This window comes from Trachinotus anak, unplaced genomic scaffold (genome assembly GCF_046630095.1).
Source record: "Trachinotus anak isolate AG129_WGS33_773 ecotype Australia unplaced genomic scaffold, CSIRO_AGI_Tana_v1 ptg000024l, whole genome shotgun sequence".
Lineage (NCBI taxonomy): Eukaryota > Metazoa > Chordata > Actinopteri > Carangiformes > Carangidae > Trachinotus > Trachinotus anak.
This window is the reverse complement of record NW_027273875.1, coordinates 7,911,123-7,932,160: the sequence shown is the minus strand read 5'-3', so window position 1 is coordinate 7,932,160 and position 21,038 is coordinate 7,911,123. Positions and strand designations below refer to the sequence as shown.

The 21,038-nt window shown below is 39.6% G+C and overlaps 1 protein-coding gene across 4 annotated transcripts in view; it reads left to right on the top strand.

Moving 5' to 3' along the window:
• The first annotated feature begins 254 nt into the window (after positions 1 to 254).
• The window catches only part of mink1 (misshapen-like kinase 1), a 33,194-nt gene continuing 12,410 nt past the window's right edge, over positions 255 to 21,038 (top strand). Inside the window, exons 1-19 of one of the 4 annotated variants that reach the window (XM_071461549.1) lie at positions 330 to 2,076; positions 6,199 to 6,264; positions 6,659 to 6,841; positions 6,931 to 7,041; positions 7,131 to 7,221; positions 7,330 to 7,460; positions 7,616 to 7,670; positions 10,615 to 10,693; positions 12,097 to 12,272; positions 12,409 to 12,478; positions 12,592 to 12,802; positions 16,021 to 16,128; positions 16,756 to 16,842; positions 18,861 to 19,037; positions 19,124 to 19,294; positions 19,632 to 19,898; positions 20,392 to 20,471; positions 20,565 to 20,668; positions 20,769 to 20,860. In XM_071461549.1, the coding sequence (XP_071317650.1) occupies positions 2,020 to 2,076; positions 6,199 to 6,264; positions 6,659 to 6,841; positions 6,931 to 7,041; positions 7,131 to 7,221; positions 7,330 to 7,460; positions 7,616 to 7,670; positions 10,615 to 10,693; positions 12,097 to 12,272; positions 12,409 to 12,478; positions 12,592 to 12,802; positions 16,021 to 16,128; positions 16,756 to 16,842; positions 18,861 to 19,037; positions 19,124 to 19,294; positions 19,632 to 19,898; positions 20,392 to 20,471; positions 20,565 to 20,668; positions 20,769 to 20,860 (2,316 nt within the window). In that variant the 5' untranslated portion in view covers positions 330 to 2,019. The other 3 variants (XM_071461552.1, XM_071461550.1, XM_071461551.1) reach the window with 3 other exon arrangements.

Sequence of the window (21,038 nt, the reverse complement as noted above, 5' to 3'; positions counted from 1 at the left end):
AAAACCTATATCTACCAAAAAAAATATTGAATTCATAAACGCAAACTTCCCATGTACTTGTTTTATGTAAGAATATATGGTACATTTGTGCTTTAAATCGATTAAGGTAAATATATAAACACATCAAAAGAGACTTTAATATTTAAATATGAAAATAGGGATACATTTTGAAGTAAAGGTACTCCTACCTTTAATGCTGAAATGTTCAATAAATCACCCAAGCAAACTTTAGGTAATTTTTAAATGATGCACCAGACTGTTGTCTTGAACTCTTGGTGCACAGCTTTGGAAGTGAATCACGCATCATTTAAAAACATCATGATCTGTTCAGGCAGTTAAGGTAGACCTGTCTTAATCGAGAAATAACTAGAGCAGTCATAAAAACATCACATCAGACGCATCAGATCAAAACCAAGAGCAGGAAAAAAAAAACTCTAATGTGAAATGAGGTGACTTAAGTTGCTATTTACAAAAAGGCACACTATAAATGTTATATTGCAGCGTGTGTTTCACTTGTGCTTATCTAAATTATGGGGTGTGCTCAGTGACCAAGAAGGTCAGTGGAGGACAGGTACGTCAGTGGATGACCTCAGCTGTGCCACCCAGCACAGTCTCATGCAGTAACGTTGGTTGAGGTCCACTGTGATTTTTCAGGTAATTTGTCCCTGTTGAAGCACCGTAGCCATCCAAGAACAGAAAACACTTGAGGAGTGTGTTGTGCAGCCAATCGCCAGCACAGCCCCGCAAGACTACATCAAGGCAGCGAGTGGGAGGGAGGACTTGGGAAGCAAAACATGGCGATATAACAAGTTTGGCTGTTAGCTGCAGTTTTGAACGGCACCGTATCTTGCAGTGTTGGACTAAAGCTACAAGTTCATAAAATCTGGACGCTGGAGAACGAAAGCAACGCTTAACTTGAAAGACCCGAGGGCCCCGGTTGACAAGTATTGCGGTGGCTGGCGAGAACATAGTGTCTGCCTGTTTGCCTATGTTTTCCTCCCCGGAAGGTTGGCAGTGCTAGGCGCGACTGTCAACACGGAAAATGGATGAAGAAGGAAAGTTTATTCTGGAAAAAGACAGTTTAGTGTGCTAGCTTAGCTACGTTAGCTCGCCAGTTAACGTTCGACCGATCGAACGCACCTGACTCGGCGTTCGGAACAGCGCTCCGGCCGAAGCTGAGGGATATTTAAGTCGTGTTAACAAGTTTGACAACTGCAGCCGCAAAGAATCGTATTTCAAGCGAGGCCAGTAATTTTAATTTTTCCGCACTTAATCCATGGTAATATTCCGGGAGGACATATTTTAAAGCCTGACAGTCGGTTCTGGTACGGTGCGGACGGACCCGGACGCCATCACATGAGACGTTGCGTTCTCCTTAAAAACAACCGTTGCGCTGCTGAGCCGCAATTGTTTTTTTTTTTTTTTTAATAGTTTACCAGCAAAGCAAGGAATGCTCCAGTGGCACACTAGACATATCTGGTAGTTCCCCCCCCCCCAGTGAGACGCATAATTTTATTAAATCCAATATTAGCTGGAATGTTGTACAGCAGCAAAGACGCGGCGTCTCGTCAAAATGAACGCAGCAAGGTGTTCAACAACACTGGAGGTGCACTGCATTGAAAACCTGCCAGTAGTTACAACGGTGCCGATGGCCGGCTAACGACGTCGTGAACAGTTTGTTTAAAATCTCTCATTTAACTTGAATGTGCTTTGATCAGACATTGCAACCGGCATTTCTGTAAAACAACTGCGGATAACATCATAGCTCTCGGCCAGAGTTGACGTGAGCTAGCCAGCTGGGTGCGTCTGTGGCAGCTCTATCTGCGATGTGTTTGCTAATCGAAGAGCTACCGTGTTGTTCCGCAACAGTTTCGGCATATTAGACAGCTCGTTTGCAATATTTTCTCGTGAAAGACGAGCCCTCTCAAGCCTGTTTACGCGGCCACCCAAATTTTCACAAAGTACTTCTTGTCAAATTACCGGCTAACTTGTTAGCTGTCGTTATAAGTTTCGCCAGCTATGTCTGAAAACGCCCCCACACGAAGCCTGGATGACATAGACCTCGCAGCCCTGAGGGTGAGTATTGTTATTGCAAGATAAGTGTGCTGCACTGTTTTCATGTAAATTATGGCAGACTGACTTATTAGATGTTATGTCATATGAACTGAGGTGTCAGGTTGCGTCTGGCACGACCATTTAACACCCACGCAACAAAGTTTAGGTGACATAAACATCCTTTGGCCTGGTATTGCTGTAGACAGCTGCTCTGTATTAGTATCACACATTCCAATCAAATACATTTTAGGATTTCTCCACCTGTTAAAGAACTAATTTCTCTAGCCCTCTAGTTTTCAGGATTGGTATGTTAACAAAAAACAAAAAACAAAACAAAACAAAACACGAGAATCATGGGTACTCCTGTCTCCTCTAATACACAACATCAGATACACCTTGTGATTACTACATAGTTATTTCATTTAAAGATGAGACACATTTTTATGTTTTTAACTACCAATTATAAACTCTGAGATTGCAATGTCTTTTGGTGAAAATCATTATTTAGGGGGCACAACCAGTTGAATGGCTTATCCTCAGACCCTACCCTCTTGAATTCTGAAGGCCACAGTCCTAAAAAATTACTTGGCTTTTTGAACACCCTCCTCCAAGATTAGACCTGATTTACCCAGCAGGAATGAAGTCAAATGGAAAAAATACACCTGCCGGTGACTATTCCACTATTCCCAGTTGATGAAAAATCCTCCTTTCAAGGGTAGAGTGAATTAAGACCACAGTTCTGATTCTTGCTTTTTACTTATGGATCCATCACAATAACAGACAGGATTTTATGCATTCAGTCACTTGCTTTTTTGAAAAGTTAGATTAGAGTTCATCTTGCCCACCTAAGGTACAAGTTCTAAACACAACCATCATTTTCACTCACAGTAGCCTGTTTAATCTCTGTCTAGATTTACAATGAGAAGCTTACTCAAAATATGCATCTGGCACCTTTAAACTATATTATAAGAACTGAGAGTATGAGTTTAGTAAGCAATATGTGAAAATGTGTTGTTGATGAAAATTTAAAACATATCAGAGCATACAAGGTATTCCAAAAATATCTAAAAGTGTAACCCAATTCACGGGGATCTCTGTGCCCTCTGAAAATATCAGGAAGCTCTCCAGCACTTTGGTGTAGCTTTCACAGGTTTATGGGGCTTAACAGGGGATCAGAGGTAGATCAGAGGTCTATCCAAATCCTAGCTCAACTGTTCCAGTGTTACCTCTTTCCCTGACTTAAATGAGGCCCCACCTGATAATGTACTTATGTAAACTGCACCCACTATCAATGTATGTTGGTTAACAATATGTCTATAAGAACAGTAAATAAGCATGTGTGTCATTGTGTCTGCATGAGACAAAAGAGGGATGTACTCATAGAAAATCAGCTCCATGGTGCCACCAGAGGACAAAAAAATCCACAGGGCTCTGTCAAAGTATTTTTCAAGAAATTTGCTAGAGTACAGAATGACTTCAGCATTACATAACAACAGTCCACTGTACACAGGCAATTTGTCATTTGTACAGAAATACCTCATTCTAATGCCACTAGCACCGGATGAAACTAAAGCCACCTGTGAAACTCTGTTGATTACAGGTGGCATAATAAGTCAAACTTTCAGATTTTCAAAAGGTCATACCACAAAAATGTCTGCTGAATTTCACTTGTTTTATTGTTAACTAAACAGAAGCTTTGAGAGTGTGATGACAGTACTGAATGCTGAATAGCAAGGAATACCAGCCCTCTGGAAATTAATCTCATGAGAAGTTTAGTCTTGTGATTTTTATTTTGTGGCAGTGAAAACAGTCCATGCTGTGTTTTGCATTAAAAAAAAAAAAAAAAAGTACTATAATATTAAGAAAAGCTCTGACTAAGATTGGTTTGAACTTAACAAAGCTTTATTTTAAACACCAGATACAGGTTACATTATGTATATCAACTACCTTTTCCTCCGTATCAGCTTTTCTGTTTTTTTTTTTTTTGTGTACTTTTGTGAATATAAATTCATTGTCATTGGATAAATTGACTTAAACAAGAACAGTTATATGACATATGAACTGTTAAAACTTTGACGTTTAAAGATGTTTGTGGATATTCTCTGACATTAGATAATGCAATTTCGGATGGATGTAATGTAGCCTATTTGAAACGTGTTTATCAGGTGACACCAGGTCCATAACTGCAATATAATCCAAAAGTAGCAGTCTGAATTAATTAAAAACATGTAATATAACATTCAACCCAAACTGTGATGTGAAAATTATGTGAGGTTACTGAGAAATTCAGATGGTATAGAGATTAGTTTGTTGAATTTGAAAAAGGCATTCCTTCCAGCTTTATTATTAGTCAAAGACTTCGAATTGTACTACAGTATGTAGTATACTGCAAGTATTTAGGAAGTCATTTAAAAAGATTGAAGGTCAACTAGAAAGCTGTTCTCTAGTGATTTTTGGAGAATGCAAGTGAGTTTGAGTCACAACAATCAATCAAGTTTGGGTTGTGATTTTGACAGTTGTTGCAGCTGTATAACCAGAGACAGGCTTTTTTTAAAAAAAAGACTTCCCCTGTCAGCTAAGTTGACGCCGCTGCAGGAAATGTGTGGTCAACTTCCCCATGGACCATAACCAGAGTCTGAAATAAGGTTGTTCTTTTGACGAGAGGCTGGGCACAGCTTGACATTCAGTAAAAATTCATTGCATTGTTCCCTGAGGCTCACCAGTATGTTGAGTTAACACACTAACATGACAGCATGATAGCCACAAGAAGTATCAGAGCTGCTATTTTGATGATTCAAGCAGACTGACTGTAGGTTCCTCATAGTTTTATTGCTTCCTTTCCTTTTTCTGCAATCATTGGTGACAATTTGTCTGATGGCGTGTGCTGATGGTGCTACTCCTTGAACATAACTGTACCCTGCCCCTTCTTTCACTTCATTCCTCTCATCCCACTCTTTGCACTGGACGTAGGTGAAGCTACCGCCTCCGCGTTTCCGCCCACTCTATCATTACATTATTCTCTTCCATACAATACCATCATTCCCTTGCCTTCTACTTTTACGTCACAGTTCCTCCTCTTTTGTGTCCTTGTACATAACGTGCTTCAAATCCAGGCTAACATGTTTATGTCATCAAACGAGTATCATGCATTGAATATGTGGTCATTTCCCAATTATACTGCCTAATCTTTCTTAACTGTACATGTTATTTTTCTCATGAATGCTCCCTGTCTCAGAGGAATGTTTCCCCTCCATGTTGAAGGCAGAAAACCCATCATTGGAAACAGATGAAAGCAGGATAGGTCATGCTGTACATTCTAAACCCAAAGCAGCAGTCCCACCACCCACACATCTTCTTAAAGCCATATTGAAATTGCATGAAAGTGGAACTGCTTGTCATTTTCCCTTGCCTCTTGGGGGAGGGGGTTGCATAATTAAGTCAAAGCAACCTACTCATTATTAGTGTCGGTGAAATGTGTGTTCACTGCATTGAAACTTCAAATAAACAAATCAGGAAAAGGCCACAAGTCATGTCCATTTTGTCAGAATCCATCTTTCAATCTAGTATCAATATTTAGTATATCTGTTTGTCTTTTTTCCTCCATGTAAAGTCTTGTTGGTGGGCGGTGAGTGGGAGGCAGGGAAGATTGAGCTCACATGATTTGTATGGAAATATGGAATTGTAACATTGGATTTAAATTGGCTTTAGTGTACACAGTAGAAACCATCTGGGTTGCTTTTTCACGTGATTTAGATAGGATTTCTGTTCTATAGAGGCCTGTGTGTGTGTTTTTTTTTGTTTTTTTTGTTGTGTGAATGAAGTTTGTAGCTATGCTCACTTAATTATTTTCCTGTGCAACACAGCTTGTGTAAATAACTGTAAATGTAACTGACATGTTTCTGATTTATAAGTACAGCATCTACTAAAACAAAGATTTTCAAGGTTTTTTTGTTACGTGAAATTAAAATGATCTAAATGCTCTTAATGTGTGTCCTCAGCAGAGCCTTAACTGTGTTCTGTATTTCAAATTGTTTATATTTAACCATTGTGCCGACATAACTGAAGCCAGATTGTGGCAATTACAATCTGACCCTGCTTTCTGCTTGTTGTGTGACTTAATAAGTCTGCCCGTGTCTCCCATAGGATCCAGCAGGAATCTTTGAGCTGGTCGAGGTTGTTGGCAATGGGACATATGGGCAAGTGTACAAGGTGAGACATGATGCCTATTTCACATCTGAATAATGTGTTGAAGCATTCAACACATAAGTTGAGTCACTTGTGTGTTGAATGTAAAGTGGAGCAGGCTGAAGTGCAGATATAAAAGACCACTCCAGTGCCTGTTCTTTGTTAAATGTTCTGTGCATTTTTTTTCTCAGATTCAGATTTAGCTTACTGCCATGTCAGTAGATTTTTCAGCTGTCACTCTGAAAACTTTAAAGTGGTTATGAAAGACAGATAAGGGACTCCAGTGGAAGAGAATGTAAAATAAGAACAGCAAAATGATGTGAAAAAGCAAATTGGCCACAGTTAATGGGCAAAATTCAAAGAGTTTCAGAAACTTGACTGACCACTGTTATGATGATCCAACTTGCTCTTGAATCAGGGCCGTCACGTGAAGACGGGCCAGCTGGCTGCCATTAAGGTGATGGATGTTACGGAGGAGGAGGAAGAGGAGATCAAAGCAGAAATCAACATGCTGAAAAAATACAGCCACCACCGCAACATAGCCACATACTACGGTGCCTTTGTTAAGAAGAGTCCACCAGGACATGATGACCAACTCTGGGTCTGTCTCACCTTGTAACTGGCCTGATGATTCTTTAGCAGTGTGCCTCTTTCATTGTGCTGGCTAAATCTGTGCTTCTCTGCGTATAGCTGGTGATGGAGTTTTGTGGGGCGGGATCAGTGACCGACCTTGTTAAAAACACTAAGGGCAGCTCTCTAAAGGAGGATTGGATTGCATACATCTGCAGAGAGATCCTAAGGGTGAGAAATTGCAGTTGCACCAGTCAAAATAAGTCTGTGGCAGAGGTCACGCCTTACTGACCAGTTATGACTTCTTTGCCTGTGCCCAGGGCCTTTCTCACCTCCACGCCCATAAAGTCATCCACAGAGACATCAAGGGCCAGAATGTGCTGCTAACAGAAAATGCAGAGGTCAAACTTGGTATGTTGAACACTTGATCGTTTTTATATTTACAGAAGTACAGTAAGTATATTAAATCCTTCATTGTCTTAGTTTCTCTTCTCCCCTGATTCCTTTGCCCTCATTCAGTTGATTTTGGGGTGAGTGCTCAGTTGGACAGGACTGTCGGGCGTAGGAACACTTTCATTGGTACACCTTACTGGATGGCACCTGAGGTCATTGCCTGTGATGAGAACCCTGACTCCACCTATGACTACAGGGTAACAGCAGCACTATATATGCGTGTGTGTTTGTGTGTGTGTGTGTGTGTGTGTGTGTGTGTGTGTGTGTGTGTGTGTATACGTACGTGTACGTGTACGTATACTATGTGGTGAGAGAAGATAGAGTTTGACCTGGTCCCATGTGTATGTTGCAGAGTGATATCTGGTCCTTGGGGATTACAGCTATTGAGATGGCAGAGGGAGCGCCTCGTAAGTGTACACACTCAATTGCACACCTATTTTACCTGTTCTCGGCAGAATCATGCATTTCTATGTACTCAGCAACAGATCATTTCTCATCATATCAAAGCCCATACGAAAAGACCTCATGAATGAGTCTGTCTTGCATATGTGGCCTTGTTGTCTGTGTCTTCAGATGGACAGCTGACTCACTGTAATCAAGATAGTGTAGTCGTGAGCTGGCAGTTGGCCTGTGGAGGCTGATTGCATGGATCTCTCTCGTCTGCTTAGCGGGAAGATGTGTCTGCTTAGAGATTCGGTATCAAACCTGACTAAGAAGAAAGAAAGTCTCACTTAAGAGTAGCAGCTAAAATGTAAAATAAATCACAGCGATGTTAAAGAAATTTCATGGTAAACAGTGGCTCTACATGGGCAACTCATTGTGCCTAGTGTGTACTGTTATATTTGACCAGTTGGAGGTGCTTATAATGCAACCGTCATAACGCTGCCTACAGCAAGAATTAAATGACGCTCCTTACTTACTTAGTACTGCAGTGACCATTAAAGTAGTATTAGAAACACTCGTAATATGTGGAGGACTTTTTTATGAGCTCTCCATTGTTGCGAGGGAGCAGATGTAATTTTAAGAATTCTTAACAAGGTAATTGAAGTTTTTAATATTGTAAAAACATATCAGACACAAATCATTACTCCAAGTTGAGTGTTTTTTATGTTTCAAAACATGTCTGGATCGGATCTCTAAGGTTAAAGTTGAACTGCAGTCTAGATTTCTTATTTGAAATACAATTAGACTGCTGGCACTTACAAATTCTTAAATGTTCTGAAAGCCTTTTTTCACATCAGAAATGAAAACTACAGAGCTCCTACAGACCATGTTGCTGTTGTGGATGACATAAAGCATACAGGGGAACTATCAAGCTGTGATGTACCATTATAAATTATGCAGTGTTCTTACTCCATCAGTCTCAATACTGAGGTATGTTTTCCACTAATAAAGTTGCAATATTCCTTATTTTCAGATTAGCTTTTTTGTTGGTAGTGCTGAAGCAATTTTCAGTTATAGATTAGTTGGACAAATGAAGCAAATCACCTCTATTACCTAAAGAGGTAATAGAGGTGATTAATCCGTTAATTTCTGTATTTAAAAGCATTATAAATGTACGACTTTATGTTATGCTAAACTGTTTGTTTAACAAAAGAGGCAATATCACTGTCACTTCATTGAACGTAGATACCTTAAGATGGGTATTTGTCACAAACATTGATTACATTGACACATTGATTATTTTTGGTTGATTAGTCAGTATCATTAGTTGCCGTTGCAACAAAATATTTATGTGATGTGTGTCACTGTTTCACTGAGATGCATTAGATGGTATTTTAATTGTGCTTTTCAATTTGCTTTTGTAATTGTCTGTACATATATATTTATCAGTTTGTATTTTGAGGAAATGTTGGAAATGTTTTGTTTCACCATTTTCAAAATGGCAGAATTAGGTCAAAGGGAAGCACCACACAGTTGTTTTTGTTGTTGTTGTGTTAGACTTGAAAATATGAGGTAGCATATTTCCTACTGATGGCCACCTGTCATTTGTGGTTGCATTAAATTCTTACTTTTAGCTTTTTTTTTTAAAACTATGAACCTTTTAAAATACTTTTTTTCCACCAATGTGATGCTTTGGCCTTCAGCTCTACTTCACGCGTGTTTTGGTTTGTAGGCTACTGGACGCAATCTTCACACAACCTTGACAAATGATAAATTGTTTGAAAGCTCTAAGTCTCCTGATTCTATCTATGCAAGGGATTTTATGATCCCCATATCACTGCAACAGCTGTGGCACAGAATTGGTTTAGACTTGTTGCTATTACTCCTGAGTGTTTTCCACAAAAAGGTAGTACAGGCATTATAGTCTCTTTTTATGCCCCTGAGGCAAAAGAAAAACCAAAACATGTCTTTCTACCATGTTTGTGAACTCAAAAATTTGAAGAGTTACCATTCAAAGATGACCAGGCTTATGACTGTAATGTGTTGAAGAACAGTAACCTTTTTATTTTGGGGTACATTATTTTCTTAAGCACAAACATGTTAATCTCTTCACGCAGTTTTGAGCATCCTGTTTGCTTGCTGTGTTAGCAGACACTGTTTGTACCTTTTTTGTTCACCTGAGGTGCACAAACGAACTAAACAAAGAGCTGTCAGTGAATAAAAGCTAGTAATTTAAATACTGAGCTTTAGGACTGTCTGTACAATTTATCAGCTAAAAACCTAAACAAAAAGAACAAGCAGACCCCAGGTATTTAATAATAAAACACGAAATGGGACGGCAGTGTGTAACCCTGTGTACTTCATCATTTCCACTGACAGGATGTTGACACATTTTCCAGTATCCTGTCAGTGGGTGATCCATTCATTTAAATGAGAATTAATTTGAATGCTTACTGAATAAATACTAATTTTGCTTAAACAATATCACTTGTGCAGTGTTAACCATGCATGTTATATATAGCATATATCTGTACATTTTCAGTATAACTGTGATTCCTCTGTTTTAATGTGGCTTTGGCTGTTCCAGTCACGTTGCATATGTCCAAAAACTGTGTTACAAAAGCCTATTTACTGTGAAACTCTAAAGCTAACCAGTCAGGTTTATCTACCTACCTACGCTGGGAACACAATGACTCACAGCCCTTGCTCTTACATTCAATGTAACAAAGCCTGAGGCAGCAGGAAAGATTGGATAACAGCAGCTGTAACCATGTTTGAGGATACAAAGAATATGTGTAATGGTACCTAGTATTATTTACAAACTACAATGTGTGGGAATATATGATGTCTGCCTAACATAAAATTTATTCCGATGTTCCCTTTTCCTTCTTTGTACTGTTGCGCTCAGCATGGGTTGGAGGATTTAATAATACCCAACCACTCTCATCATCTCCTTTATTTCTGTAGCCTTGTGTGACATGCACCCAATGAGAGCCCTCTTCCTGATTCCCAGGAATCCCCCTCCGAAACTTAAATCCAAAAAATGGTGAGTTATCAACCACGCTGCTGTGTCTTATTTAAATTGCAAGTTTTATATACTGTCTTATTTACCCCAGTCACATAACAGGTTATCTTGACACGTTAAATCTGTAAAAGCTTCAAATCTTAAACATGTTCCCAGAGGCAAATTGAAAAGAAAGTTGCCCAAAACATTTAAAAAAATGGAAGAATGTATAATTCTCACTGTGCAGTAGATTATGTAGTACATACAGTCTGTTCCAGTGTTCCTCTCTATCAAATTTCTTGAAAACATTTCTATGTAGAGCATCAGATAAAATGGCAAAATATTGCCTCACTCAGAATAGTGTAAATCTCAGTCAACCATTTATGAATGATCCTCTTGCATGTAGATATCTCAGGTTCTGCGATAATTAGTTGGTAAAGGCACCAAATGAATGTGATATACCAAAGTGGGATCCAGACATAGCAAGGGAGCATATTTACATGCATGTTAATAACGAACTTACTCTGCCTACTTGACTACCGCAGAAAATAAATAATCAGGTACATGTAAAAAAACACTTAATGAGAACAGCACTCAATGGAAAGAATGCTGACTGTACAGGAAGTGATGGAAAATTACAGGAAAATTTGTGATTTCTCAAAGCAGATGTTGCTGTGCCTCATGTTACTTTGGGTGCATTTGTCTCTGGACTGAGAAAGACATTGAGGATAACTGTCCCTCACTAAGTTTGTAAAGTATGAGGGTTCATGTGCTTTGTCTCAGTATTGAGACAAATATGATTGTCAGCAAGACAAGAAGTTGGTTGCTTTTAAACTAATTTGTTATGTTCTTTCTCCTACCCTGTTTTTTTTCCTGTTACTTTCCCTACTACTCATTAATGAAATAGTAGAGTAAGAAAGTTTTAACATTTATCATTCTAATCATGAAGAAGCTGTCAGTCAATATTGTGTGACTCAAAACGAACAATTATGCAAATATAAAATCATAAGCAATGGATGGACACAATAACATGAACACTTGAGTACAATGGACTCATCTACTCTAGGTTGCCATCTTTGAATATTATGTTGTGCTCACATTTTATCTGCAGTTTCAGAGAAATTTAGTGATAAGAAATAACAGCTGGTGGTAAAGTATTGTAGTTTCTCAGATTGTTAATTTACTGTTTATTCTGTTGACTGATTAATTACAGCTATTAGCTCCTCTATCAGTTAAAACGTTTCTTTAAGGACATTGTCAAATGTTGTTTTTGTTTCCAGCATGGACATTCTAGGCTAAAGACAGATCTTTTATTACTTGAATATTTCTGATTATTGTTGGATCAGGATTCTGGGCAACAACAGCCCAGCTGCTGTTGTTGTGTTTCCCTCCTTCCCACTTTCCCTCACCAGTTTGTCATCCTCTAACCTCCCCCTCCCTCCCAGGTCCAAGAAGTTCATTGACTTTATAGAGGGCTGTCTTGTGAAGACCTATCCCAGCCGACCGTCCACAGAACAGCTGCTGAAGCACTCCTTCATCAGGGACCAACCTACTGAGCGCCAGGTCCGAATTCAGCTGAAGGACCACATTGATCGTACACGCAAGAAGAGGGGAGAGAAAGGTAGGCAAATCTGAGGAAAAATGGGTGTAACACAGGCTGCATGGTCTGACCTACTAAAGTATATTGTGGGTTAGTATCTCACAGTGTTAATTCATGTATTTGTTCTGACTTTTCTTTGTTCTAATTTCCCTTATAGAAGAGACAGAGTATGAATACAGTGGTAGTGATGAGGAGGATGAAAATCGCGGAGATGACAGAGAGTCAAGGTAATTGCAGTTTATCATCTCTGGTTAAGTAGTCTGAATCTTTGATTAGTGCTCTCTGTGCAAACGATGATCCCCAAAATCCTTTCCATCATATCTTTACTTGTGGTCATCAGTTCAATCCTCAACGTGCCTGGTGAGTCCACCCTGCGGCGGGACTTCCAGCGTCTGCAGCAAGAGAACAAAGAGCGCTCGGAGGCTCACAAGAGGCAGCAGGCCCAACTGGCTGCTCAGCGCCGGGACCCTGAGGAACACAAGAGGCAACTGTTGCATGACCGACAGAAACGCATTGAAGAGCAGAAGGAACAGCGCCGCAGACTTGAAGAGGTAATAGTCAACCAGGGAATTTATTCTTTTTTAAAAGAATAGTTTGACTTAATGAGAAATGCGCTTATTCATTTTCTTCCTGAGAATTAGAATGATACCACTCTCATATCTGTATTGTAAATATAAAGCTAGAGCCAGGAGGTGATTAGCATAGCTTAACATGAGAACAGAAGGCCTGGCTCTCTCCAAAGTTACAAAACATGCCAACACCTCTAAAGTTTCTGCCATAACTATGTCTTGGCATTCTAGAGAGAAATGATTACAGTACAAAAACTACAATTAATCATTTTTAAACTTGGTTTTGTACAGATTAGGAGATGCAACATGCAAATCAGTTTGCTTTGTAGGTGCTGGTAGGTGTATTGTTTAACTTTAGAGATAGCCAAGGTAACTGTTTCCCCCTGCTTCTAGTCTTCATACTAAGATGATCTAATTTCTTCCTGGCTCCTGCATCATACTTAACACACAGACATGAGACTGGTATCAGTCTTTTAATCGAACTCACACTCAAATGTGTTTCCCAAAAATCAAACTATTTCTTTAAAAATACCTAAGATATTTTTCTTGCCTTTATCGTAACTTCTTTCTGTCAACACTTTAGATCCCAGTATTGTCCGAGTTTATTATAATATTGCACCCAATACTGAGATTTGAGATCTGGTAACTGTAAAATAAATTGCTGCATAAAATGATTGCTGGTGATGGAAAGTTTATCACTAGAAAAAGAATTAGAAAGTTCCATGTGAATATAGCAATACTGATTTACTCAATTTACAAAAAATAAGTCTGATGTATGAACATAGTTGAGTGGAGTATCAGAAATTGAACTTCAAAATAAAATGCCACCCATACGTAATCCTCACCTCCCAGAGAATGAAAACACAGTCACAATGATGTCAGATATTACATTTACTTCACATTCACTTCACAACTAACTCATGGCTTTCACTCATGGTCTTTCTTTTTGTTGTGGTCCATTCTAATACATTTATAAAAAACAAACATTTTCAGGGATGGAACCAAATAGTGTCCTGTACTTATTTCCATCGTTGACCATTTTACCAGAGGCTTGTGATACTAATACTATGCAACATGACAGTACATTTCTAATTCAAATCAAAGCAATTGTAATGTGTACACTCTTATCCTTAAGGCACTTAACTACTTGCTGTTGCCTTTTTATCTGCCCATTATCAAGGCTCCAATCATCACATCAGTATTTCTGTTTGCCATTGTTTACTTTGGTCACAAGGCTTTCTATTGTGGGCCCTACTAAACTTTTGTTATGTAATATGCTAAATGTATAAACTATGAGCAAAAGTAATGAAACAAAGGAACATGCAAGCGTAACAATGTTTGAATATCTTAGATTTTGCAGTTTGGAAAAGAGGCCTATGCCTCCATGACTAAATAACTAATTGCAAGTTTTGAACAAAAGCTCAGGTACCCTTCAGTGGCAACAGTATCTTTTCAACACGTTGCTCAGTAGGGAACAGAGGGAGATTATTAAAAGTGAAAGACTGCTCTGTTCCTTATGAAAATGAATTATTAATTCTGTAAACATGTGCCAAGACTGAGATGTTTTTGTAGCCTTGAAGGAGATGTTTTGGGAGTATTAAGTTTGTAAAGTGCAATGAAACTGTGAAAAAGTAGCTTCACCCTTAGGGAATATGGAGATTAGTGAGTTGTGTTAGTGGCTCAAGATTCAGGCTTTCTCTTCATTAAGCCACTAATCTGCCTGTAATGAGGCCAGAAAACACTGCAACATTTTGTACAACATTAGTAACTACAGTATGTGATTACTATTTTTTATAGTTGAAGAAATATAGATAGATACAAATTAGACAGAAACAAATGATATTGATTACTTGTTGGCCACCCCAGATCTGAATCACTGGTGAACTATAATCATCTTATCAATTTATATTATATTTTATTCCCTTCACCAACAAAGTTTCTGCCCAAAAGGTTACACGTTGGTTTGCACAATGTACATATAAAGCTGTTAACAGGATTTGCACAGTATTGTATGGAATAATACAAATTCCCTATGTTGATTAAAATGCTTGCATGGTACAAATATTGATAAATTTTTGCAGCAGCTGACATAAAGTCTTAATATACACCTGTAAATATTTCACATCCCCTGAATGTGACATGTGAAACATGTCATCTTCTCTGTGTTGAAGCTTTAACTTAGACTAAGTTAACAAAATGTCATCATAGTGACGAGTTGTGAGGGGGAAAAAAAGCCTTGTGGAAAGCTCTGCTTTTCAGACTGTAGGTTATAACTGTTACTAGCAATTAGTTTATTGATGGCTGGTGCAGTTAGATGATCATGTTCATTTTATGTATCATGTTACCACATGCATTAATCAAATATAGGAAACTTCAAAACAATACCACTCTGTGATTTTTGTGTTAGACTGTAATTTGTCATAGGACTTGTAAACAAAACTGATGCAGCAGGACAATCAAAATTAAATGAAGATTTTGTGTTCATGCTGTGATTTAATTGCTGGGGTTGTGAAACACTTTAAAACCTGCTTTTAGACATTATTTATGTAAAAATTATGCATGTTGCTGAATATTTTGAAAGACATACAGTACATTACCCAGCTCACTGGTGGGCTGCTGACAAAGCAGCTGTGAAATGTTTCAGGAGTTATGTAGGATTTGAATGAGGCACATCTAATTAGACTCATATTGCCAAACAGTACTGTGTAGTATTTGTGAGGTAATCTGCTGCAGTAAGGTAGCACTCCTCTAATCTACCTCCACCTCCTCCTCTATCTTATTTTGCTCTTCTGTTCAACAGTGAAGTGCCAACAACAACTGAGTGGACAAGCAAGTGTTTTGTGTCACTACCAAGTGAGATGTTCTCATTTCACCACAAAGAACAAATCTTGTTTCAGTACCTCTTTAAAAGGCAGGTAAAGACTGCCACAGTTGAATAACTGGTCAGTTTGAGTCTAAAGCAGCACACTCAGAAGATGATTAGGGTGCAATAGGTGTGTGTGTGTGTGTGTGTGAGTGAGAATGACTCATGGCTGCTATTCTGTGCCCTGCACTCCCGCTCCTTTCATTTCTTTTTTCCAGCTCTTTGTACAAAAAACAAGGGAGGGTTTTCATATAAGCAGGCTAGCCATTATAGATTCCCATGTGAAAACATAGCCACTATGCTCATTTCTCTTTTTCCTGTCATCCTTCTCTCCCAGCAACAGAGAAAAGAGCGAGAGATGGTGAGGCAGCAAGAAAAAGGTCCCCACCGGAGACTTGACGATATGAGACGGGAGGAAGATAGAAGGTTGGCTGAGAGGGAGCAGGTAACCAACCACAGGAGACATGGGGCTGCAATCAGCCAATCAGGCTGAAGTGTGGGTGTGTCCATCAGCAACACTGTGCAAGTTGCTCTGGTGGTGAAATTCCATGAGTAGGTTGCCATAGCAGCAAGGGTCTAAATTAGTGTATTTATTCAGAGATGAGTTTTCTGTGGGTGAGCTCTCTGCGTCTCTTATGCTCTGTTTCCAGTCTACCCTCAGTAACACAAGAGTCTGGCATCAAAGCACCATCACCTTGTAGTGCCAATTACTGATTTTATGTTAGTACAACACAGTATAGTTAGTATGGTAATATTCTGGTAAATATTGTTATTATTCTTCATCCAGTAATTGATCACAGTCTCTATGTAGTTATGAGAGTGATCTATTATTTTTAATGCTAACTTTTATTTTGTGTCTAGAACTGTTAAACAGGGATGGTCTATGTTTTGTCACTAAAACTCAGTGCTAGATATGTTTATTTTTATCAGTACAACACATGGTTTCTGTTGTTTGCTGGAATGACATTACGTAACTGTTATGTGTCTCTATCTTCTACCCCTCCCCCGTGTACTTTCATTTCTCTTTTTCCACCTTAATGCCTGTCATTCCTGTTCTCTTACCTGTCCCCAGGAGTTTATCAGACATAAGTTAGAAGAAGAGCAGCGGCAGTTAGAAATCCTTCAGCAGCAGTTGCTTCAGGAGCAGGCATTGCTTATGGTAACTAGTCCTCATCTTCTTAATCAGTTCTTGTTTTGTCTGCAAAAGCTCCCATGTCCTCCTCTCGGTTGTAATACCTCATAAATAAAGGAGATATATTGAGCACCACTGAAATATGCTAAATCTGCCCCCCAACAATGTGGCTCGTTCTTTTTTCATCAAAACAAACACTGCATTGTTACATCTCTGCTTGTGTTACCTTTGGATTCTTTCAGGTGGACTACAAGGCAGCTGAGATGACTATTTTTACAGTCAGATTTTAACAGCTGTACTATATGTATGAATGCAGCTCCCACAGTATTGCATGTCTTGAAAATGCACTGACCTAGATTTTTGGGGCATTTTTGGACAGCTTTGGTGTATCAGTGCGAGTGTATCTTGCTTACATTGAAGGGAAGAATTACCACACTCCTGACATCTTTATTTGAGCTGTCTCCTGTGGAGCGTAGGAGTTGCTGTCATTTGGATTGAGCTCTTTGTTCCTTTTTTTTTTTTTTTTTTTTTTGGAGGGAGAAAGAATCCAATCCTCACTACTGTATGCATGAGGCATTTGAGATTTTTCACATATCTCTCCTAAGTTACACACACACATCATTCCTGTGTATATACATGCCTTCATAGGAACCAGAACACAGGCCAGTGCCCCTGGAGCAGTTCTGGGGGTTCAGTGCAGGAACAGTGCTGTGAGGCAAATTTGGTGAAATAATATTTCGACTGCAGGTCATGCAACATACAGTACACTGGCCCAGCACACAGCACAGTAATTGCAAAAAGAACAGCAGTAAAGCATCTCTGATGGTCAGAGATCCCCTCAGAATTTGATCCAATTACATTTGAAAGTTTTTAATGTATTGCTGCAACTTAAATGAAGCATGTATTGAATTATTATATATTATATATTTTTTAATATTCAAATTAATTTCAATATTAATTAAATATTCAAATTAAATGCAACTTAACTCTGCCTGCAGCTGTTTGATAGTAAGAGCATTCCTGTAGAGACGTAATGAAGATAGTAGCAGAAAAAGGAAATGTGAATGACATAGAAGTAAACCACTTCAAAAAAATTCTAAAGAAATCGAACAAAATGCACGAATAAAGAGGAACTGCTGCACGGCTTTGATGAGTAGCTACAGGAACCGTGAAGTCAGACACAATTCATTGCTTAATAAAATATATTGGTCTAAATTTATATTCACACGTTTGCTCCATTGGGTCCTAGGGCTACTCTAAAGTCCCCTCCCACACAAGAAAGCACCTGGGTGAGACATCCTCACTGGGTATGAAACGGGGTTTTCTCACTGACTTGTATATGTAGTGCTTAGTGGCCCATGGTGATTTGAAATTTAAGCAGCAATTCAAGAAGAACTAATTAAGAAAGATCAAATGACAAGTATTTAACTTGATGGGAAAATTATTTTGATTCCATGCACTAAAGATTGTTTAAATTTATCAAATATAACTTTATGAGGGACATTCAGACCGTTCAGTAGCCTTTACTGCTTGAGAATGGAAAACTAATGCCGGCTGTTGTAAGAAACAAAGAGAATTGGAGTCTACGTTTTAGTGACTCATGGTTGAAACTCCTCTCATTTTTCTTCTATTTCTTGTGTCCTTAAGAACACAGTGGCCATCAAAAGGCTTGGAGACCAGTGCCTACTACTCAAAGTGAAAAACCAATAAGTCAACTGACTCACTTTTACACAGTCTGAAACTGCACAAATAGGTTTAGTTACAGACACGATCAATATTCTTTTGATGTGGGTTGGTAATTTACTGCTGTACTAAAAATAGCAGCACAAACTTAAGAGATGATAATTTCTGCCCCAAACATTTGCTGTCTCAGCACAGGGAAAAAGTGGTGGTCAGCTAAATATGCAAACATCTGTCTGTAGTTTCAAGTGAATATACACTTGCTGTTTGCAGATGCGTTGGTTCAGTTATGACCTGCCTGACCTGTCTGTTGTGTCCAGTCTGAGGCAAGCAACATCTTGACTGCAGTGTGTTTCTTTGGTCAGGAGTATAAGCGCAAGCAGCTGGAGGAACAGCGTCAGTCAGAGAGGCTACAGAGGCAACTGCAGCAGGAGCATGCCTACCTGGTTTCTCTGCAACAACAGCAGCAAGAAAAGAAGCCCCAGCTCTATCACTACAACAAAAACCTGGAGCCCAACAACAAACCTACTTGGGCTCGTGAGGTAGTAATTGCAGCATTACACACCACGGTCAAACTGCTGAACACTGGCCCGCAGAGTGAATCATTTCACTGTTGTCCATATTTCAGGTGGAGGAGAGAAGTAAACTCAACAGACAGGGCTCACCCAAAATCTGCACCACTGTCTCTGACACTGCCATCCAGTCCCGCTCTGACTCCATCAGCCAGTCAGGAGTGGTCCAGTCTGCTCAGACCCCGCCGATGCAGAGGCCCGTTGAACCCCAAGGAGGACAGGGCAAGGTGGGTGTTTGCAAGTGTTTAAAATTCAGTTGATTAAAACCTGGAAAAACAATGGAAGATAGATCTGCTTATGCCTTTCTGCTCCTTAATTCTTTGCTGCTTTACCATTTATTGTCTCTTCTGCGTTTTTTATACCTTGTTTTTCGTCTTTTTCCTCTCTTCCTTCTCCACCCATCACTTGGTTCCTATATGTTAAAAAAATCACCTTGGACTACAAACAAAACCTTGCATTTTTCTCCGCTTCGGCCTCCTTCTCCGCCTGTTTTGTACACTCTTCCTTCTGCTCGGCTGCTCCTCCCTCGTGGTGTGCTGCTGCCGCTGCTCCTGTCCTCTGCAGTTCCAGATGGCTCACTTGGTTCCCCTGAAGCCTTATGCTGCCCCTGTCCCTCGCTCCCAGTCCCTCTGTGACCAGCCCACTAAGACCATGTCCGCCTTCCCCACCCAGGACCCCTCCCTCACCCCCACCCCCCGCCCTATTCATTCTAGAGAGCTTGTGCGTCAAAACTCAGACCCAACTTCTGAAACCCCTGCACCACAGGCACACCAAATCAGAGAGGATCGTGGCCCCTGGATCCGCCTTCCAGATGTGGAACTCCCACCCAAGGTAAGATCCAGAGGCTGGTTTTGACTCAGCAGAAGGTATGCAGCCCGTAAACGTAACCTCAATTTGCGCCATTTTTAACAAGACTCCCATGTCTACACATAAATATCACGTTAGCTGGATTACAGTTAGTAAACTAGCATGTAAATCACTTCTTTTTAGGAACTAGAAACTGTGTTTACCTCACGTAATAGCTGTTTTTCTGTCCACTTCTTTGACCTGCATTTAGTGGTGGTGGTTAAAATCCCACTTAGCGCTCACATGGTTAGATCTAGGGAAAACTCTTGACCAGTTGACCATTAAATATATGTGAATTCCCTCAAAGATGGTCAATGCAATAAAATTGTAAGTGCACCCTCGTCTATCTAACAACAGGCAATCTTCTAGGAAATTACCGTTATTTAGTAAGAGTGGTATTAGGGATTAAAACAATAGCATCTTTGGTCACTTTCTAAAATAGTAAGTAAATGTCTAATAATAATGTGGCGGTCCTCAGATTCCCCAGAGGACAGCATCTATTGCCACAGCTCTCAACACTAACCTGACATCTGGCATAAGGCATCCAGTAAGAGCCAGGTAAATGCTTTGATCAGTTTGATTGGTGCCCACTAAATAGTGGTAGGTTTGAATGATGACTTGAGTGATAAGTGATTTGTGTCCTCGTGGTAGCAATCCAGATCTCAGCCGCAATGATCGCTGGGAGAGAGGAGACAGTATGAGCATCATATCCAATCTGCCCCAGACTGGCTCTCTAGAGAGGCATCGCATCCTCAGTGAGTCCCTGCCTCCTCAGTGCCATTTCTCTGCAGACTGTCTTTGCAGTAAGCCTGGTTTCAGAAATATAACCACACCATACAACATTGTTATTTTCAGGCTCCTCCAAAATGGATTCACCTATTCTCTCCCACGATAGTCGTCATAAGCCAGGGGAGTCTCGCACTTCCTCCCGCCCTGGGCGCCCTGCTGTAAGTATTCTGTCAAACAGACATTATATTGGCTGTTTCTCCAGTATCCCCTCCTTATAAGGGGTGCACGAAATGCACCCAATAATAATAATTCTGCTCACATATAAGCAATTATATATTAAAAAAAACGCTTACTCACTGTACATATGCTCAGTTCTGTCTCAGACTGTGCATAGAG